The sequence below is a fragment of the Poecilia reticulata genome, linkage group LG4, assembly GCF_000633615.1.
Source record: "Poecilia reticulata strain Guanapo linkage group LG4, Guppy_female_1.0+MT, whole genome shotgun sequence".
Lineage (NCBI taxonomy): Eukaryota > Metazoa > Chordata > Actinopteri > Cyprinodontiformes > Poeciliidae > Poecilia > Poecilia reticulata.
Genome location: NC_024334.1, coordinates 5,729,472 through 5,748,476, shown reverse-complemented (window position 1 = coordinate 5,748,476; position 19,005 = coordinate 5,729,472). Strand labels below are relative to the sequence as shown.

Sequence of the window (19,005 nt, the reverse complement as noted above, 5' to 3'; positions counted from 1 at the left end):
GGTTCAAACGGGAAGTGCACTTAGTGTTAATGTCTCTTTCCCAACCTTGAAAAGGACCAATCCACCAAATTCTGCGTATCTTTTCAGCAACGTCAACAGCTGCTATGGTGGTGGCTTACAAATAATCAAAATATGGTAATATGGTAATGGAGAAACATGCATAAAGGTTTACAAACATGTTTGATTTGTTGGTGTGGCGTGCCTTTATTCCTTCAAGAACTTGCCTTTTTACTGTCTAAAATATTTTCTGGAGATGATATAGCTGTAAAATCACAGAACTGAACTCAAATGAAGTCGTTATTCACAAGAGACAACTAAACTCTTAACCTGATTCAAAATCAAGATACATTGCATCACAGCGGCAGGACAGACAGGAAGGCAAACAACGTGGTGTCGTAACAGACGCCGGACGCCCCCCGGCGCTACAGCCAATCAGAGCCTCGCTCTGCATGCCGATGAGCGCTGATTGGCTGCAAAGGACGAGCTTGTGGAACAGCCCCATAAAATAGTATTTCCCTTTTACCGTTGAACGGTAATGCGCACTCATCTTGAGTTCAGTGTGTCCGGGTGAATCAGAGAAGCTCACGGTTATGGCCCAGTCAAATAAACATGAGGCTGGCGATTTGTTCGCTGGCTTCCGCACGGCTTTTAAATCTTTCGCCACAGATGCCATACACAAAGGCCAGGAGCCGGAGCAGTGGTCATCGATGGCTGTGGTACCGCCGATTTCCCTCTCCACAACCTTCAAACAGCACTCACCGGGGAACCACGCTGTAAGTAGCCGGATAAGACTCGGTTGTTTAAGGCGGGGGGAGGAAAAGAGGGAGTGGCGGTAATATATACGCATGGGATATAGGCTACCTATAATAAAATAAGCTAAAAATAAACATGTTTGTGTAAGACTTAAGTAATAGTACAACATGAGTTTTACGCGGACTCATTTTATTGGTCATTGATTTATTGTCCTATAATGTACTTTTAAAGAGCTCAAGAAATGTAGGCATATCTAAAAAAAATGAATGTAATTCAACATTTTATATATTTCAGTGGTTAAATTTAGAAAGCGAAACTATTATATTATTCACATATCTTACACAATGTGTTGTTTTAAGCGCTCATATTTAGTAAATTTTGTGATGCGGCTTACATCCATTGCAAAGTCAAAATTGAGATCCCAGACGAGTTTACCATCAACAAGCTAAGATAGCGACCCAGAAAGAACCGCCTGCTTCAAAACCAACCCCTGTTTTATAAAGTTATTTGGCTACTTCCACAAAGAAGCCAAATATGATTGCATTTGGCTTCTTTGTCATGCAAAAAGCATGGGATTGGCAGCATTATTCTGATGGTCTGTTTTGTTACCAGTGATACAGCTGCAGCAAACAAAGTGGTGGAATAATAGAGGAAGACTGGCTACAAATTCTTCAACCCCACCTCAAATCAAATGGATAAAGCTGGGATACAATTGGGTGTTGCAACTCAATGATTATTATTGCTGTTGGAATAAATGATGCAGGCTAAGATTAAGCTTCTGAAATGGCTTCAACCCTATTTAAAATTCAGTGCCGTAAAGCATTACGTAAAGAAAGAAGCATAGACCTCCACCAAACTCTGGAATGTGCAACTTTTTCTACCGCTGGGGTTTCCTTCCAGTTAAGTTTAGAACAGCTCGATCAGCAGAAGCCTCTTTATAGATTTTTGCTAGTATTCTAAATTACTGAAATGTTCCTACAGATTAAGAGTTAGCTGAACAGACAGTCTTTATGCACTGCCTGTGCAACAACTTGTTAATGATTTAACTTGTTCTAACCCTTTCTTACTACTTGTTATGTATTGTTAAAACAAAATGCCCAAAAATGTGAAATCTGTTAATCAAGGCTAAAATGGAAGGGTACTTTAGTGTTCTCATTACTAACCGTCCCCTTTCCAGCAAAGATGCATACATTTACTAGCTGACTATTTACTGTCAAACATTTATGGCTGGTTATTTGTAAACTTGTTTTTCATGTTGCAAGTAAGGCATTTTGCTGGCTACATTTTTGTCCAGGAAACGTGAACCTACAATGTAATATTTAAGTTTTAATTTTTCATTGCATGAAAGCCACACCATTCATTTAATAAATTAAATGAAAAGCTCAAGGATAAACAGAACCGTCATCCACTCATTGATTTCCCATTGTCCTAAATATGTTTGAAATATTTAGATTTAGCTGCATAACCTCTGCTGTAGTTCCTTCCATTAACTATACATTTTTCCCAGCTTCTGCAGAAACGCTGAATGTAATAAAAGCCCGTGGGCTGGAAGTGGTAGCCATGTTCACTAACATTCCGAGTGAACTTCTTCTTTTCCTCCCAGGGCTTTGAGTACAGTCGGAGTGGAAACCCTACCAGAAACTGTCTGGAAAAGGCCGTGGCAGCGCTGGACGGAGCAAAATACTGTAAGCAGCGCAATCACAGAACAGATTCAGAACATTCTGACCATATGGAAAGTTTATAGTTTCATCTGATGTCTTAAAACACCATAACTATTGGGGATTTTCAAATCGTAAGCCATTTCCAAACAATTGAATGTCTTTCTTGTAGGCCTAAGAAAAGTATCCACTTCATTCTTATCTTTATTCATGCACAGTTGAAGATAAGGAGGATAAGAAATTGGATAAGTGAAGAAATTGCTTTTGATTATGTAGACTTGCATATTTGGCAACTTTGCCAACTTCATAGCTAAAGACGGAGGTAAAATCTAATTAAATTGGATATCAACCAGCTATTTTCTACCATTTTAAATAAGCAAAAGCACGTTATCCTGTACTAGAATACTTTTAAATAGCAGTTTTCATGGAGAATTTTGCCAGGTTTGGAAACCTGATGTGAACTTCTAAACATAAAAATAAAAGTTTTTTTGAAGTTGATGTTTATTCTCCACTGATTGGTCAGACCCGGACCATTGCAAGGCGGAAAGGTTTAACTCTGTGAGCTTTTTGTGTTTTTGTTGGTTGCTTTAAAATCACTTAATATATAGTTATTGATATAAGCAGCCATAAAATTTGCTTTACTGCAATGCTGTTGCTCACTTTGGTACTTTTTCTGGTCTCTTTGATCGAATCTTAAATCATAGGAACATCATAATGGTAAGATTTTTGTGACTTTTAAAAGCATAATTATGGTATTAAGGTCAATTTTTTGAGTATAGGTACCTTGCGTAAATTTGCCTTGGTTTCGCAGTATTTGTACAAAAAAGGTCAAACAGATGTGGTTTATTTGCTTAACACTATGTAGAAATATTTCCAAACAACAGAATTTGTCTTTCTTTTATGCGAGAAACTGTAGTAGCCTTCTTTTAGCCGCCTGACTGGCAGTGTCCAGTAACAGGTGGGGGAAGGTTAGCCCTATACTGTTCTTTGCTCACAGCAGCTGAGAAAAACTCTGGTCATTTCTCTGACATCTCATTAAAAGGATTTGAAACTGTAAAAATCAATTGACTGCAAATGCTAGCAATTTTCACACTTAACTTTAAACACTTTAGTCTACTGTAATGATAACTGTCCACTTAAAACCCTGAGAGTTTCCTATTTTAATTCTCCCCCTAGATGAAATGTTTTTTTTTTTTGGTTTTTCAATAACCATCCTTGCTCCTCTACAGGCCTTGCTTTTGCCTCAGGCCTGGCAGCCACTGTGACCATTACCCACATGCTGAAGAAAGGAGATGGGATTATCTGCATGGACGATGTGTACGGAGGTGAGATTCAGCTTTGGGATATTCATCTACTCTTATAATCGTCTGCCATAATACAAACGATTTGCTTTCTTTTTTATTTAATTTTTTTAACAATCTGAACGGTTCGGTTGTTCCCTTGTTTATTGTAAAGGCACCAACCGATACTTCCAAAGAGTCGCAGCTGGATTTGGGCTGGAAACAACTTTTGCTGACTGTACAAAGCCAGAGTTACTGAAAGCTGCTCTGAAGCCCAACACCAAAGTAGGTCAAGGAAAGGGAAGAACTTACTGTTCTTGTTATTTTTGTCGCAATTGTTTGTCTTGTTTTTGGGGGTAAATGCCATTTTTTCTGCTAACTCAGAGCAGTCGTTGTGAATCAGCACTTTGTGTAATCACCATTTACTTAAACCTCATATTTATTCCACCTGACTAAGTGCTTCACTAATACCTGTTCTTGTCTCTGCCGGTGTAGCTGGTGTGGCTCGAGACTCCAACCAACCCCATGATGAAGGTGGTGGACATCAAGGCCTGCTCTGACTTGGTGCATGAGCACAGCAAAGACATTGTAGTGGTTGTTGACAACACCTTCATGTCTTCTTATTTCCAGGTAGTAATGATTCCCTGTAATCAAATTCCTGTGACTCATTCAATGATTAACCTGTGTGTTTGTTTTGTGCACCCTTAGCGCCCCTTGGCTTTAGGAGCTGATATCTGTATGTACTCTGCCACCAAATACATGAATGGTAGGTTATAAAAGAGTTCTCATGTAATGTTGAAGCTATTTTATTGCAAATTGTTGTAAAAAGGATTTTTTTTCTGATATAGAGGTAAATGACGAACATTCTGGAAAAAAATGCAATATTATGATTTCAATTTTGTCAAAGAGAGCATTACAAATACTGTCCAGGCTTTTTATTGGTACACTGTTAGAAAACATTTTAAATGTGTAAAATGTTTTGACCAGCTTACAATCAAACCCTAAAAATGTCGAAATTGTCAAAGTAAAAAAAAAAAATTAAACATTTAGAAACAAGAATCGCCTTGAGCTTTTAGAAGAATAGTTTCTCCATAAATGTCAACAGCTTGTCAAAACAGACCAAAAATTTAAAAAATCAGACTGAAAAGATGGAATGGATTTTAATTAGTGCAATCAGGCAGAAAACAACTTAATGCAGAAAAAGAATAAATAACTCCAAGTCTCAGTTTTCTTCATGAGAGTAAACATTCAAAGACTATATCTATGTCTCGTGGTGAGAAAGATGGCACACTTCTGTAGGTAAATATTCCCAGGAAGTCAGGGCTATTCCTACAATTTATCTAGACGAACTGACAAGAAACAAACAAGACAGAGAAAGAGCAAACACACACACACACACACACACACACACACACACACACACACACACACACACACACACACACACAGAAGAGGAGCTAGTGATTTGACTGTTTAATTATAATATACTGTATAGGGAGGGAGACTACTCTTTGCATATAAAATATCCTATTTATTTTATAATGGAAAAAAATAACTTAAATAATAATAATAATATTAAATAAAAATAATAATATTTTAATAATAATTTAAAATATCAGTACTTTTTATTTGGGTCGCATGTGAATCAAGAAAATGAGTGAAAGCCCTTCTATGTAGTTAGAATAATGATAACTGGAGGGAGAATACAAAAACATGCACATATTTTGATTGAAGATATTAAGATGTTTTGGGAAAACTCAAAGTCCCTGAAATAAACCCCTTTATATGAGTATGTAAACTCAACGTGGCTACATCAATGCTGCAGGAGCACATAGTGATGTCTTACTTTCTGTTCTAACACAAACTGTTGCTTCTGTTTATTTGGCAGGTCACAGTGACGTCGTGATGGGTCTGGTGTCTTTAAACAACGATGATCTGAACGAGCGACTGAGGTTTCTGCAAAACTGTGAGGAGATAATTAGTGTTTGTTATAGATTTAACCAAAATGATACTATAAGAAAAAATTTGCTAAAATCATTCTTGGTCTGCATATAGTATGTGTCTTTTTACCCCATTACAATGATCAAAATGATCAAGTATTAGGTTTGCAAGTCAGCTGCTCGTTTTCTTTTTTTTCTTCAAAGTAATTCTCTGCCTACTTAGTATCTGGTGAAGTGGCTACTTGAACCTGTTCTGCTTTCATTCAGTAAACAACCAACACAAATGTCTGAGGTCAAAGTCCTTCACCAAACTAAACCTTTCACATCGTTAGGACTTTGTTCTGTTTGCCTGATCAAAATTATTGGGTAGATTTGTTTCTAACCTCTGTGATTAATGTTCTGCCCGTGACCAGCCATCGGTGGCGTGCCGTCTCCCTTTGACTGCTACCTGTGTAACCGAGGGCTGAAGACGCTTCACCTGCGCATGGAGCAGCACTTTAAAAACGCCATGGCTGCTGCCAGGTTTCTGGAGGCAGACCCCAGGGTGGAGCGGGTACTTTTCCCAGGTGAATTCTTTGTCACACCTAATATTTGTTGAGACATGTCTCCCAACATTCTAGAGTTGCTCACAACAATTTACTCTTCACTGGACTAGAACCACAATGTAAAGAACAGACGGCTCTTTAGACGTGTGTCAAAGTGAAGTCTTTTGTGAGGTTAATTCATTTGAATTTTTTATTTATTTATTTTTTCAAATTAATCTGCTGTAATGGAACGTTTGTATGTGATTTCTTTAATGCTTTAGTACAGGCAGGTGCGATTCAGCTGTATAAGCCTGGCTCGTAATAATAAAAAGCGGACTCTTTGATGTTCTCATATAAACTGTGTTAACCTTTAACCATGTGAAATGAAATAATCAGCATTCTCAGCTCCAGTTTCCTCTGATGTTCATGCCAGCGTACTGTGTGTCTGTGACCTTTCCCTTCTTTTTCAGTTTTATTCCACTATAGACTTGATAAAAATTCACAACCCCAAGCTTTCCCTTTTCAAGGAGCCCTTCCCTTTATGCCTAAATGAATCATACATTTATGCTTTTCCTGTTTTTAGTGGTTCTCACATTGTTGTTCAAGGTTTCTCCCAGAAAACTTGCTAAGCCTGGTGGTTGGGTGCTAGGGCAATCATTCATCCAGCGGCCCGTCGTGTTTTTGAGTTAAAAATGCTTAAAGTTGACAGGAAGCTGTTGGAAGATTACTATCTGAACACCAACTATAAAGTCTTAAAAAATGCAAACATTTTAAAGAGACTTAAAAAAAATAGCATGAATAGGTTTTGTCACACAGGCATGTATCCATTTTTTTTGCTGAACCTTGTCTAAAAAACACATTTCTCTCAGCTGCTGTTTTGAGCTGCTCAGGCAGAAGTATTGAAAGCTCAAGAGTTCACATACTTCCTTGCACTAATTTAGAGCTTTTATTCAAGCCACAATCTTGAACATGAGCCCTGTTGCTTTGTGTAGGGAAATTAGGTGGTGTTTGCAACAGGTTTTTCATGTTTTTTCCTCTGCACACAGGTCTACCCTCCCACCCACAGTATAACTTGATGAAGAAACAATGCACCGGGTGTCCAGGGATGATCACCTTCTATATCAAAGGGAAACTTGAGCACGCCACCACCTTCCTCAGCAACCTTAAAGTAATTTATAGATGATATGTTTTAAGTCTTTTTTTGTTGTGGTTGGTATTCAGAAATTTCTGGTAATGGACCCAGTTTAGACAAAGACAACTGCAGGCAGCATCACATTATTACTATGTTATTGTTATTATTGTAGCTTAACCTGATTATTATTTTTGCTTAAACAAAGATGGATAGAAAGAAAGGCATGTTGTGTCCGTATGACACACATCACTGAACCTAAGCAGAAATTACTCTGTGTAATTATTTGTGTATTTCTTCATTAACCGTTACTACTACTACTTTATTTATCAAGCATTTTATTAAAAACAAAAGCTGCAGTAAAGTGTTGTATCGAAGTCCAACACTTTATTCTAAATCAACGAACCTTTAAAACATGGAAGAACAAAAAAAAAGACTTTACACAGCAGTAAGATCAGTAAAACCTAAAACAGAAATCCTTATGTGGTTTAATATTTGCTGCTGTTTCCTTCACGTCTGTTGTTTGGTTTCAGATGTTTGCAATCGCAGAGAGCCTTGGTGGTTATGAAAGCTTAGCAGAACATCCGTAAGTATCATCTGTCTGTACTCCTAAAAGAGCTTTCGAAACAATTTCATACCTTTCTTTTTGCAAGATGAACTGCATTTTGAAATAATCCCACAAGAGGGCAGCAAAGCTCAAAAAGAGAATCAACCCCTATGTTAGGATTTTTTATTTTTTATTTTTTGCAATGACTGCTCTGCTTTCCTTCAGGACATCAGGATGTTTTTTCTGTGTTCAGCACATGTTGAAGTTTCTTGTCTCTTGTCTGGATTTAGAGCGATCATGACCCATGCGTCAGTGCCAGAGAAAGAGAGGGCCGTTCTTGGGATCAGTGACACACTGATCCGTCTCTCAGTGGGACTGGAAGACGCGGCTGACATCATCGAAGACCTTGACCAGGCACTGAACGTTGCTGTAAGTATCAGTAATAGTCAAAACAAACTGAAGAAGAACCTCAGTTTGTTGGTCAAAACAGGGTTTAAATATGGGTGTGAGAATCTGAACTTTTGCCAGTTTTCCCAGCATGACTAAGGCAGAAGCTGTTGCTCCTGGGTTCCAGCTAGAAATCTGCCAGCAGGAGAAAGTAAGCCTGAAGTACAGTTGACTGCAGTTTTTTTTTGTTTTTGTTTTACTTTTAAGGGATACACTAAGTAGAAACTACAATAAGAATGTTTGTCTATCGGCTCAATCACAGGCATTTTTGCAACCTATCAGATAAAAGCTGTGGGATGGATCCCCAAGTGTGAATGGGATGATTAAGCAGAGGCATGTATAATCTAAAGTTTACTGATTACATAAACATGTAATATCCATCCTGTTTCTTTCACTGCCACATGTTTTCTTTTTCTGGGTTTATTTAGTGCAGAGCGTGTGGTTTAGAACAGCATACAGGGGGCACCAGAGAGCTCAGAAGGGCCACCAGATTTAAACCCCGAAGAGGCTTTCCATATTTTTTCAGAATAAACAAAACAATAACACACATACAGTGATGACTGCATAAAACTTTATTTAAAAACTAACAAAAAAATTATACATATTTCCAAGAACTGCCTACCTAATTATGTGTTTTAACTGTATCAGCTGCAAGTATGTCATTTTCAAAGAATTTGGATCTGATGAGCTTGCATTATTGATCAAAATTTTAGATTTTTATTAGGTTATTGACTTTATTACATATGATCAAAGTTATTACGTTATGAGCAGGTATTACATTATTGGTTGCCACAATCCATCCAAGATTTTTCCCCCCTAATCACCTTTTTCTGAAGGGTTAATCGAGCCTTCTTGACTTTTTTATCCATTCATTTTCCAAATGTCCTTCTATCCATCCATATATTTTATCCAAGGTTCTTTTCCCCAATCCCATTTTCTAAATGACCCACCCAACCAGCCTTTCTCCCCCCCTCTCCCCAAAGTACCATTACCTTAAAGGTCCATCCATCCAATCTTTTTTTTTTTTTTCCAATCCCATTCCCGAAAATTTTCATCCAGATATTCTTTCCCAATCCGTTCTCTGAAAGGCATCCATCCACCCACCCATCCATCCATCCACCCATTCATCCATCCATGTTTTTGCAGGATCCGTAATAAAAGACTGACTACTGTAGAAATCCCTGACAGAAAAAGGGATTAGTTTTTGGAAAAGTATGGCATCTGTAGTTAACCTGAGGCAATACAAAAGCTCAGCTTTGATGAGCTCTTCACTTTTCAGACCGATTCAAATTGAGAAATTTTCAGGAGATTGATAACAAAGACTTTTTGCATTGGCAAAGGGCAAGCTGATGTGCACAGGCTGTTTGATTTCAGATTACTTTCTCATTTTTAACTGCGGACATGTTGGACAGGTTAAACTTTTCATCAAAAAGCAAATCAAGCCTTCAGCGATTCCCACACACGGGTATAAAAGAAGCATTGCTGATGGGGAAAACCTGAACTACATTACTGATAAAGAAATGGTACATGTGGGAGGTTTTTTGTTGGGTACACATCAACATGTATGAATCTTTATTGGTACAAGAAGTGAGTCTTAAGAGCCACCGGCGTATTAATACTCATGTGGTAAAGAGAAGGATAGCTCAAGATGAAGACAAATCAGACTAGAGGAAGTGTTGGGAAAATTTTGGGAATATTTACAGAGAGTCAGTGCAGGAGTAATAACAGTCCAGAGGTGAGCAGACAAACCCCTTCTCTGTGCCGTCGGGGCAGATCCATCATTCCTCGACTCTCCTGCAGGCAGTGCTGTATAGAGCTAAACAGACGAATGGCTCTCCTCATAAAAATCTCTTGGATTAATTCTTCTTTATGTTCTCCGAGTTAAAGTGAGAACAAATACTCGGCGTTGTGCAGAGACTCATCTTCGGTTAACGAACCATGCATTCGATTAACTAGCTGCATATGTATTTGCTGTGAAAGATTTCTTCTCGTATCTGTGAGCCAGACAAACAGACTGCTCATCATGAGTACGGCAGAATCCTCTTTGAGGTTCACTGCTTGGTTTGAGCCTCTCTCTCACCTCAGTGCACGCTGCGCACCGCTGCACTCAGATTTCAGACGCTGTCCAGATATTTTCCTTCTTCACCCCCCACACACACGCACCCCATCTTGAAGGCGCGGGTTTTATTGCGCCCCTTTCCTTTCTTCTTTCCCTGCCAGGATGTTTCATCAAACTCATTTGACGACATTGTAATTGTTTTATTCAGCCGGTGAGGGTCATGAATGTGAGTCCCTGTGCATTTTATATAATGAAAAAAAAATGAACTGGGGATTGAAAAACACAGTTCAATAAAACCATTAGAATCCCACAGCTTGATTAAATTCATTTTGACCGAGTGTGGTTGAGATTCTGTTGCTTTAAAGCTATACTGAGATTTGGTGTGCTGGTTTGAATGATTCACCTCTTATTAGCAACTACTGGTAGAGGACCCTTTGGAAAGAATAAAAATTTCTTCCAAACCCCCTTTGCGACATGCTTTGGCTGCGTCCTGCACGACCGCCTATGCCTCCTCTTCTCTGCATTCAGATAATGTAGCTGCATCCCTTCTGCTGGCCATCTGTAGCAAATGGAAATTAAATGGAGACAAATATGGTCCCAGGAAAAAAACTCCTCCGATGGTGAAAGTTTTAATTGGATATGACTCCAGGTCAAGTGATGCTTATCGAAGGATTCGGATCAGGAACATGGCTGTTGGGTAACCATGGAAAACACTCTTGGGGTTTGGTGAATTTTAATCGGTAGACATTTTGTCACCTGCCCTGCGACAGACTGGCGACCTGTCCAGGGTGTACCTCGCCTCTCGCCCGAAATGTTCGCTGGAGATGGGCACCAGCACCCCTGCTGACCCCACTAGGGACAAGGGTGTACAGAAAATGGATGGATGGGTGGACATTTTGTCACCCCCTATCTGGTTTGTATTCTGCTACTCTGGCTTTGACCCACAGCTATCACAGACTGCCCAGCATCCCACCTCTGCTCATAAAGACAAGGTGACTGATTTTGTAGATTAGGCTTCCCTGTTTCTGCTCCCTGGATCACTGCGAGCCATCGGCTGTAACCTCACGTCTGTCTCCCCGTGTCTGAATGCTCAGGTTATTGATCTCTGTGTTTTTCTCCTGTTGTCTTTGACAGCACCCAAAGAAGAATTGAAACATCCGCCTGGCGTCCTCGAGCCTGAGGTTGTTGTGGTAACAATGCTCGGAAGCACCTGAAATCTAAAAACCGGATGACAATCAACACATGGCGCCTCGGTTCCACCTTTCAGGAGACAAAATATTCTGGAAACAGCACAGATTATGTCAACTGTGAATAATTATCACAATTTTTACACAATTATCGCTTAATACCTATACTATCGCACTCACTTGTAAAATTATTTATCTTATGCCAGTTTTGCTTTGTTTATGTAATTGTCTGTTTTAATTTTTTTTTTTTTTGAAAGCTTTATGAGAGAAAAATTCCATTTAGACATCTTGAAATGGTTTTCAGTATCTTAACTCCAAAAACTGTGCATTTACAAGTGAAATCTGTATTAAAGTGGGTTTTACAATGCCAACTTGTAAAAATGACTTTTTTTTTTATTATTATTTAAAGCCCGTGCTTAGCTTTTTCTTTCACCTACTGATCAAATGTTAGTTCCTGTAGATCTTAAACATCATCTTATTCACAAAAGAAGAACAGGATTTTGGTGTTTCTTGCCAAGCAGAAACAGTGTTAGGTCGACAAATTTACCACCAAAACTAATCAGAAGGCCATGGAATGCACTTGCCTTACTTGGAGCAGACTTTCTCGGCATGTATTTGCTGTGGATGAGGTTTTAAAGATGCAAGAGCAGGAGTTGTTTCTATCCTCTCATAGTTGGCATTTGGGCTAATATGGACGGCAACGGCGGGAAAAGGTTTTTAATGGTTTATTAACAGATGTCGGTGGATTTTCCCCTTCCTTCCTACTCATCCATCACGTTACCAGCTCTCTGGTTATAAATTTAGCCTCATGAATAAACACTTCATATTTCCTAGAGCTTCTCTCACATGAAAGAAACAGAAATGACTGTTAAACAAATCAGCTAGTTCCTATCTTTTAAGGTCAAATTCGTAATAACATTTCAGGGTAAATGTTAATTTTCTCCAGAAAGAAAAGCACTTCCATCTTTTAGATTTATGTTCAACGTTCAGTTTTGCCTTACTTATAAGCATTGAGCATTTAACTCCAATAATTCCCAAATCTCTGTTTACATTAGCAGAGTTGTTATTTTAACTTGTGGTCTTATATAAGCTACATTTTAGGAAATTAGGAATTCATTAGAAAACGTATTCAAGACGTAAAAATAACTAGAGTTTCTAATTTTAAATGAAGGCACTAGAGCCCTGGTGAAGGAGAGGAACAGCCTGAACAGAGGTTCAGGGTGTAGTTTCCACAGCCCTTCAGGGTTTTGGGTGAGTGTCATGCTGGTGTTGGTCCCCTGTGTTTTATCAAGTCTATCATGCAGACAGCTGCCATTAAATTTAAGAGCACTTCATGCTTCTTTAGGCTGGCAAGCTCAATAAAACTACAGATTTTATTTTCTCTATCCTAAGTACCAAAAATGGGTTTAATGACTGTGATATCACTTTGCCTGATTGGAAAGCAAACTGGCCTCATCTAATTGATATTATAAAGACGAAGAAGAGAGGCACCAGACCCAACAATGCAGACAAGCTAAAGGCTGCTATTAAATCAACCTGGACTTCCTTAACTCCTCTGCAGAGCCACAGGATGATCACCCCCATATAAAGTCTTATTGCTGCAGTATAAGTTAGCCAGTAGTAACTTCCTGTTAGTGGATGTTTGGCTGTTTCCAGAAGACCTTCAGCATTGTTAGTTTTATCTGAACTGAGTATTTATTTTTACTAAATAAATACGCCTCTCACAGATGTGAAATGCTTAAAGATTTAAAATATGACTGAAAAGTTTAGAGTTGATCAGATGGGCTAACCAAACCATCCATACACCCTTACACCCTTATCCCTTAGTGGGGTCGGGAGGTGCTGGTGCCTATCTCCAGCTAACGTTCTGGGCGAGAGGCAGGATACACCCTGGACAGGTCGCCAGTCTGTCACAGGGCGCTAACCAAACCTTAGTCTCCAAACTAACCCATCTGATCAACTCCTGATAGTGGGTTGGACTAATTTTGGATGTTGGAAAGAGACCAAAAAACATGTCCTGGTACATCTAAAGTTTAAATGGGAACAGTGACTTCATATACCCATAATATGATGTCCTTGGAGTGTTAAGAGGGTAAAATAAATGTATTTCTTTCATGATTCTGTCAGTGTTTCACACACCTTTTGTCTTGTTCAAAGAGTCGACTTTGTTTGATCTGAAGTCAGAGATTATATTAATTTGAAATGGCTACAGATTTTTGGAAAAATTATAATTTTGAAGGTGACCTTGCTATTTGTGCTACAAAGAACTGGTTTGAAACATCAATGTTGCCTCACAGAAAATGGCCTTGCTCACAGACAGTTTTAGCTCTGCCCAGAGATTTTCTTTGGTGCTGAGATCAACACATGGAATGGACATTTCTAAAGTGAATTTTTTGTCATTTTATGACTACTTTTGCAGTATAATTAGGGTCAGGGTCGACTTGAAAGGAAAAAATCTTAGACCAAACTTTAATGTCTTGAAATGTTGCTTCAGTATTTCCCCATGATGTTTTTCCTCATGATGTTAAGAGCGTCAGTCCCTCTTGCAGCAAAACATGCACACATGATTTTACCAACCCCCATACCTCACATTTGGGCTAGTGCTCTGCAAGCTTCCACTTTTTTCCCCTGCCAATTTAAAAATGGCAATTTCAACCACACACTTCAATCGTAGATTTATCAGACCATATTAATATATATTGAAAAAAATATCCTTCAAAATTAAGTTTCTTGTCCCTGAGTGCATTTTCAAACTGTAATCTGGCTTTTTATGTTGCTATTGGCTTTTTTCTTGCAGAGTAACATTTCAGCCCATGTAGCCACAGAACACATTTTACTGTGCGTACTGACTCTTATTTTTCAGCTTCTGACATCATGTTCACAAAGTCTTTTGTTCTGGAGTTGATATTTTAAACTAAAAAAACGTTCATTTCTGGAGTACATAACCTGTCTCCTTACTGAACAGTTTGAAAGTTGGACATTGTCCTGGTGTTTGTACCTATAATTGGTAGATAAACATGGCATCTTAAAAGATCTGAAAACTGCCAGATTTGTGAAGGTCCACAACCTTCTTCCTGATATGCTGCTTGAGTTTTTCCCATGATGTCAAAGGAAGCAGTTTGTTTGAGGTGTTGCCTTAAAATACATCAATTTAATTCAAATCTTGTCAATTAGCCGAATGATTGATCAGAAGCTTACAAAGCTCTGTCATAATCAAAAGATTTATTAATTTCTAATTATGTAAGCTTCTGAGTCTGAAGAATGCAATGGAAAAAATCTGTCAATGGGTTAGCAAATAGAGATAATTTGAGTTGACATAATTAAATGGTTGCACAAACATCTGGTTTCAACTTTGGTAAAACCCCCTTACCAAACCAAAAACACTTGCAAGCAATTCAATGGGTGCATGACAATTAATAAACTTGCAGCCTCTTCCTAGTTCCTCGTTTAGAAAACTAAGAGAAAACCCCAACCTGTATGCCTCTTTGAGGATTTTAAAACAGGAACTACTGTGCTGTCAAAAACAAATCTAAGTTTTCATCTCTTGCTAACAGGTGTTGTGTTGCTTATTTTCATAATTTTTGGTATTTGATCAATTATGATGTTTTTCTTTTTTTTTTTTTACCACTGTCATTTTTTACATGCACCAGAAGTTTTATTTTTTATGTTATTTTCTTATCTTTTTCATTTGTGCCTTATTTTTGCAGATGTTCTCCCAAGCTACAAGCAGTGTTATCAGAACGTTTTCAGGAGTTTTCATACCTCAGCTTTGCATTTTCACTGAGAGCACAGCTTTGATTTTGTCTCCTTATAGAAACCCGTGGGCTTTGAATCTGAATCTGACCGGGGAAGCACTTTTCCATGTTCCTCATTTCCTTTTGTTGTGATAAAATGGCTGTGCTGCAGTCATTCATAAGATCTGCTCTGCTCTGCTCTGTTCAGGGTCACAGTATGCGCAGACTGCTGGGGGAGAAACGAGGGCAGGCAGGGCACACACTGGACAAATCACCACTTCATCACATGGATAACACATGAGAGACAAAGAGCCTGCAGCACTCATGCTCTCATACTCGGCATCATTAATTTATTTTTTCATAATATGAAAACTCACATTCCACTCCCCTATGCATGCGAATAACCTTAAATGCATGACACATCATTTTAAGATAACATACATTTTATAATTAGTCAATCATACACATTAATGGAAAGCTTCTTTATCAGAAGAGATTTTTTTTTACTGTTAGATTCCTCTCCAGTTCCCAGTTTTTGCATGTGAGGCAGGAATCTTTTCTGCTCTTTAGAAGAGGTTTAAAACAGTCCCTTTTGTAAATAAAGTTTATAGTCAGCTGAAAATTCATATACTTCATTCAGTCACCTGACCTGGGCTTACTTATACATTCACTAATTTACATTAAATCACCAACTGGATCTGAGAACTGAATTGGACTGTATATAGTGGGATTTAAAACAGACTATATGTTGGTATTGTCTAGAAATGAATCTAAATAAATTAATCATTAAGTATCTGGTCACCCCTTCAGATAATTTAATTCAGGTGTTCACTTCAATGGCCAATGACGTAAAAAATCAAAACCCATGTATGCAGATTTGTCATCGTAAAGGAATGGGTTGCTCTAAGCCGATTTCAGTGTAATCCGATGCAAAAAAATCCAGCTGTGAACTTTTCTGTCTTACAGACATTCCACAGCCAACTATTAGTGGTATTATAACAATAAAAAAGCAATTGTAGAAAACGGGCAAATTGTGGTTACCAGCTTTTTGTAGAGTAAATTACTACAGACCTCCAGTCTTTATGTGGTTTTAAGGTCAGCTCAAGAACAGCATGTGAAGAGTTTTATGCAATATGTTTCCATGGCCAGGAAGCCGAATCCAAGACTTGCATCACCAAGTGCAATGTAAAATGCCAGGTGCAATATAAAGCAATGTGCAACTGGACTCCAGAGGGGTGGAGACATTTTCCCTCAAAAGATGAATCACATCTCTGTGTGGCTATCCAATGGATAGATCTGTGATTTGCTGTCACCAGGAGAACAGCACTTGCCTGACTGGAACTCATAATCGTCCAGCATATTAAGTTATTCTGAACAATTTCATGCTCCCAACTTTGTGGGAACAGTTTGCAGCTGCCCCTTCCTGTTCCAACATGACTGTGACCCATGGGGACAAAGAAAATATCTATAAAATCACGGATTAGCTTGGTGTGGAGAAACGTGACTGGACTGCACTGGGTCCTGACTTCAACCTAATAAAACACCTTTGGGAGGAATTAGAGTGGAGCCCGGGAGCCAGGCCCTCTCATTTAACATCTGTTCCTATTTTCAAAATGAAGTTTGAGAAGACAAAATCATTTTCAGCTAAACACACTAAACTTTGTGGAAAACCTTCAGAGAAGAGTTGAGGTTGTTAAAACTCAACTCTGGCTAAGAATGGGATGTCACTAAGGTTAGTGTTTGTGAAGGCAATTTACTCAATATTATATATTTCCATATAATTTTGAATAACCAGTTTATTGGTTTATTGTGTTTATTTTGTTTAGTAAACTGCAAAAATTAGTATAAAAATACCTGCATTCAGGATATCAAGAGTAAGAAGAAAAATGTCCAAGAATAAGCAACATGTTTAGCTTAGCTCCTCTTCCTGAATGTTAGACGATGTTACTCTGTTTTCAGTTCTAAAACAGTTATATTTTCAAACATGTTACATTATTGTGACTTTGATCTCATATATTCTGGCATCTTCTAGAGGAGGAAAAAATAGCTGTTAGATGGATAAATATTTATTTATTTGGCATTTTGCACACTTTATCTTTTATAAAGATGGGTAAGAGCAACCCTAGCAAGCGGTAGTCGTTAATCTTTGCAAGGGAGACTACAATTTTTTTAGGTTGACATGGCAAATACCCCATTGATATAATGCTATAGCTGTCAAAGGTTTGAAGAGCAGTGATTACAGGAGCTTGGAACTTGGAGTTGTGTTTGACGAAGAAAAACAGCGTAATTACTCTTGTATCGATTGTGACTAACATCAATTATGCTCATGGTTCTTGGAAAAACCATGAGCGGTCCAAGCTGTTGATCTGTGGGCTGATGTACCTCACCGACAGCTACAACTAGATGCAGCTGGGATCCCAACTTTACCACTAATTTAGTTAGCAAATGTTTGTTGAAACGCTGCTGCTTTTTGCTCTTATGGCCTAAGGAGTGAAACACATTAAACAGACAGGGCAACAGGCTAAGTCATGTGAACCAATTCAACAGATGAAATGACTAGCTAAGCACCAAGAATTTGATGGGAAATGTTTTCTTTTTTTCCCCCCTGCATTTTATTAAATTACGTCTTCAATGTAAGTACCAAATATGATTTATCTTTAGGTTTGGCACCAAATATTAAATTTAAAGTTGACAGCTCATATTTTACTCTTCTGGCTCTGCGGTGCAGCAGAGCATGAGCATAACAGCAGTCTGGTCTTGGCCTTGGATGGGAATAGAAAAGTCACGGGTGACGAGAATGGTCTGCATGCACAATAAAACGGAGTTCAAGCACCATTTGCTGGAGCTCTGCTTCCATATTGTGCACAATACCACTATATTATTTTGACAGATATTGCTCCATTGCATTTTAAAGCCAATAGGAATACATAAATTAAAATGAAATGCCTATAGTGTTGTAGGACTCATGTTGTAGGTTATATATTCTTTTTTTCTGTTTCCAAATGTCCCTGGATTTACATAATGTTGTTTGTCTATGAAAGGAGTGAATAATTGTCCCAAAGTTCAAAACACCAAAGTCATTTTATGATGTCAGACCAGTGGGTTTATTAGAGAAATTAGAGAAATTAATAATGAGCTATTGGATGTGATACAGGACAAACTTGACCCTCTCTAGATCATTTATTGGTCAAAGAGAAGAGTAGATTATGCAATGAGGGAACTTCCAAGCTTTCTTAACTTCTGGAGGGCCTCAAGACGGTGATCAGATAACTTTTTATTATTTTTTTCAGCTTTGTATCTAACCTCAGATTTCAACAAAGTAGATAGTGACTTATCCAAGCCTCTTTATCTGCCACGTCTCCCAGCGGTCATGTAGTCTCCCCCATATTGTTTTTTTTTACACCAATGATGACTAGAGTCATTAGAATGGTCCTCACATTATCACGTTTTCAGATTATTCTGTCATTGTGTTGCTTTTCAGTAGATAAAACACAGAACATGGTCTGGTAGTTTAGAATGTTTATTTTAAAATGGAAGAGATTTTTATAAAGGAAGCTTTAAAAAGCTTCCTTTTTAAAAGTATACATGGATAATATGAAGAAAATGTGTACTGACTTTAGCAAAAGCTTCACTTCCATCCCTCCAGTAGTGATCAACAACCAAACAGTAGAGCTGATGCCACAATATAGGAGAACTTGGTGATAAATTGAGCTTCAGTAGATTTGCTGGTGTTCATAGTTCATAGTT

The 19,005-nt window shown here is 38.2% G+C and overlaps 1 protein-coding gene across 1 annotated transcript; it reads left to right on the top strand.

The window, feature by feature from the left end:
* Positions 1-505: 505 nt before the first annotated feature.
* cth (cystathionase (cystathionine gamma-lyase)) lies at positions 506-11,895 on the top strand. The gene is made up of 12 exons (XM_008406870.2): positions 506-773; positions 2,357-2,438; positions 3,641-3,736; positions 3,867-3,976; positions 4,187-4,321; positions 4,400-4,457; positions 5,580-5,657; positions 6,045-6,197; positions 7,202-7,323; positions 7,818-7,870; positions 8,122-8,260; positions 11,472-11,895. The coding sequence occupies exons 1-12, from the start codon at positions 591-593 to the stop codon at positions 11,487-11,489; spliced, it is 1,227 nt and encodes a 408-aa protein (XP_008405092.1). The 5' UTR covers positions 506-590; the 3' UTR covers positions 11,490-11,895.
* Positions 11,896-19,005: the final 7,110 nt, after the last annotated feature.